Raw genomic sequence first — 2730 nt, forward strand, 5'->3', positions numbered from 1 at the left:
GCTGAGATTCTAGGTTTACCGTCAGCAACAACTGTTGCATAACTCTTTCTTGCAGGCATTGCACTGGCCTCTTTTAGGAGTACGAAGTGGTTGGGTTTCCAACCAACAAGGGACATTCGGTTGGTTCTTGTCCACATAACAAAGATGGCGTCCTTCTTTGATTTTTCATGGCTTAACTCACTTTGAAAGGCATTTCTTGGATGAAAATATCCGTGGCAAGCCAACTTAATTGCACAAGCTGATTTAATGTCTGGATATGCTGCAAAAATAGGTTTGTCAATCACAGATGCGAGGGCTAGGATGTAGAATTGGCGAGAATAAACAGTGGGCTTTGCTGTTTCTTTAGCCAGTACTGGTATGGCTTGGACAAGTTTGTTGAAGTCACCATTGTAAGTGTCTATTGCTTTCTGTTCACTGAGAAAGATGGTTATGATGGCTGAGTTTGAATAGCCAGAGGTTGCGGCAAACTCTTTAATTTGGGGATGACGGGCATAAAATTCCGCGTTGGCAAATAGCTCGGAAACGGTTAGCATACGCAGAAGAGCTGAAAGAGATTCATCGCCCACCAATGAAAGGGAAACAGAATTGTATAGACAGTTACCATCTCCACTTGTTTCTAATGGCAACCATTGTTCGAGATCTGTTGGCAGAAGCCCTTTGGATAAGATGTCAATGCGTCGATATTTCAGAGCAGCATTTGAGCTTTGTCGCCTTGACTGAAGAAGGGGAAAAAAGTTGTTTAAAATCTCTTGGGCTGCCTGTTTACTTGTAAGTGTCTTGGCCAACTCCATGATCTGCGAGTCATTCAACGTATCCATTCGTAATAGTATGATCTAACAATTAAATAAAGGCGACTTCTTAATAGAGCGTAACCATTCAGGTTGGATATACTGTAGTCATATCCCAAACAAACTATACAGCTTGTACTTGGTGTACTCCATAAAACCTTTATAGCTAAAACGTAGGGTTGGCAAAACTCTACGATACGTTTTACAAGGCCGTTTGCTTTATCTAACTTAGTATTTGTTTCAAGGGATGAAAGAAAGCCTCTCCAAGCCGCAAGTAACTAATTTTCTTTCACGATTTGTTTTGTTGTTAAGGTTGACCGTTACTTTTGCGAAGTAAAAATATCTCGCTTTATGACGACGTTATAATATACTCTATTACACGAGATGTTCCCGACACGCTAATTGGGCAATGTGCGTATTTATCGACACTTTAGGTATAAGAAAACCACAGTAACACGTTTCATGAAAACCCCAATAAAGTATATATTTCCAGAAAGCTTAGCAATTGTGAATTCCGATTATTAGTTGATTTAAGGAAAAAAATAAAAACCTTTCCTAAAATACTGATCATTTTCCAAAAGTATGTAGTTTCACAATTGAGCTTGTTTCCGGTCAGACTTTACCCGGAGAAAGCGAGACATCGCTAAGTTTTCTTCACACCTTCATCTGAAAAATTGCGTCGGGAATTTTGATTGACTGCCTGGTTTGTTTTTCATACGCTGTTAAATGCTTGTCCCGCTTGCGTGGACTTCGCCGTCAAACGATGAGCGTTCAGATAATTTAGAGACTTCATTTCTCCACTAATCACAGTCTATTCCTAGATTTGTTTTCCATGCGCAGTCAACATGCTGCAATTGCTGTGATTACACATAACCATTTATTGCTGATGAAAGAGATGAAAAAAGAAACCATTCTTAAATTATTCGTCGGTACGCCAAGTCTCAAAATAGTACAAAGGCTCCGATCCCTCGCAAGAATGTATCAATTAAGATTGAAATTTGACAAGTTTCACAATAATATCTGGAAGGAATACCGTACTTGCCTTTCACCAAAACAGCGCTGATAAAACGAAAACAATCGCACAAGTTTGAATTTCAAGTCTCCAAATAAAATAAGGTCAGCCTTGGACGAAAACAGACACAATCGAACCTTTTTCGAAACCAAACAAATTTCTCACGCACATGTACAGTATTACAGCTTGGATAACAACGAGTGTTTCGTTGGTTGGATAACACAGCTGTCGCTTACACTGTAGTTAATAACAGTATCTTTGTATCTTTACTGTATAGAAGTCTTTGATTTTATTCGATTATGTAAAGTTAATAAAATTTGAGTCCTTACGGAAATCGTGCACTTTCTCATTTTGATTACGATTTCTTGCTTTAAGAATCGATTCTTCACACCATGAGATCTAAAACTTAACATTCTTCCGCTTATTTCACACGTGCAGCAGATCATTGTTCTTTCCCGTGGCCAGCCTCATCTTTTCTCTCGCGGCAAATTGCACCTTGGTTTTACCGAGAAAAAAATTTGCATACCTCGGTGGTGTGCAACCACTACTCGCGGCAAAGACAAGGGATTGCCTCGTCCCGAGGGGTCAATACTTTCAGGCGGTACTGTATATTCTGGAAAGATAATAAATGCAAATTCCATGCCATTTAAGTACATACAGATGACGCCAGAATGCATTGAGCATTTACTGAGTTTGGTTGGACCACTAATTACAAAAACAAACATAAGAATGAGAGAAGCTATTGGTGCGGCTGAAAGACTAACATTTACGCTTAGGTATTTGGCTAGTGGTGATAACCAGCAAAGCCTCGGCTCCTCGTACAGAATTGGAAAGACAACCGTGAGTCACATTATCCAAGAGACATCATACGCCATTTGGCTGGCGTTGAAGGTTAAATATGTGAGCCCACCTAATTCTGCCAGCGACTGG

General features: G+C 39.8%; 1 protein-coding gene across 1 annotated transcript in view; it reads left to right on the plus strand.

Annotated features, from left to right (window-relative positions):
- Positions 1-2529: 2529 nt before the first annotated feature.
- LOC138036968 (putative nuclease HARBI1) overlaps positions 2530-2730 on the plus strand; it is a 953-nt gene continuing 752 nt past the window's right edge. The window contains exon 1 of the mRNA XM_068882993.1: positions 2530-2730. This exon is cut by the window's right edge and continues 298 nt beyond it. Within this exon, the coding sequence (XP_068739094.1) occupies positions 2530-2730 (201 nt within the window).

The sequence above is a fragment of the Montipora capricornis genome, chromosome 2 (genome assembly GCF_036669925.1).
Source record: "Montipora capricornis isolate CH-2021 chromosome 2, ASM3666992v2, whole genome shotgun sequence".
In the NCBI taxonomy this organism is placed as follows: domain Eukaryota; kingdom Metazoa; phylum Cnidaria; class Anthozoa; order Scleractinia; family Acroporidae; genus Montipora; species Montipora capricornis.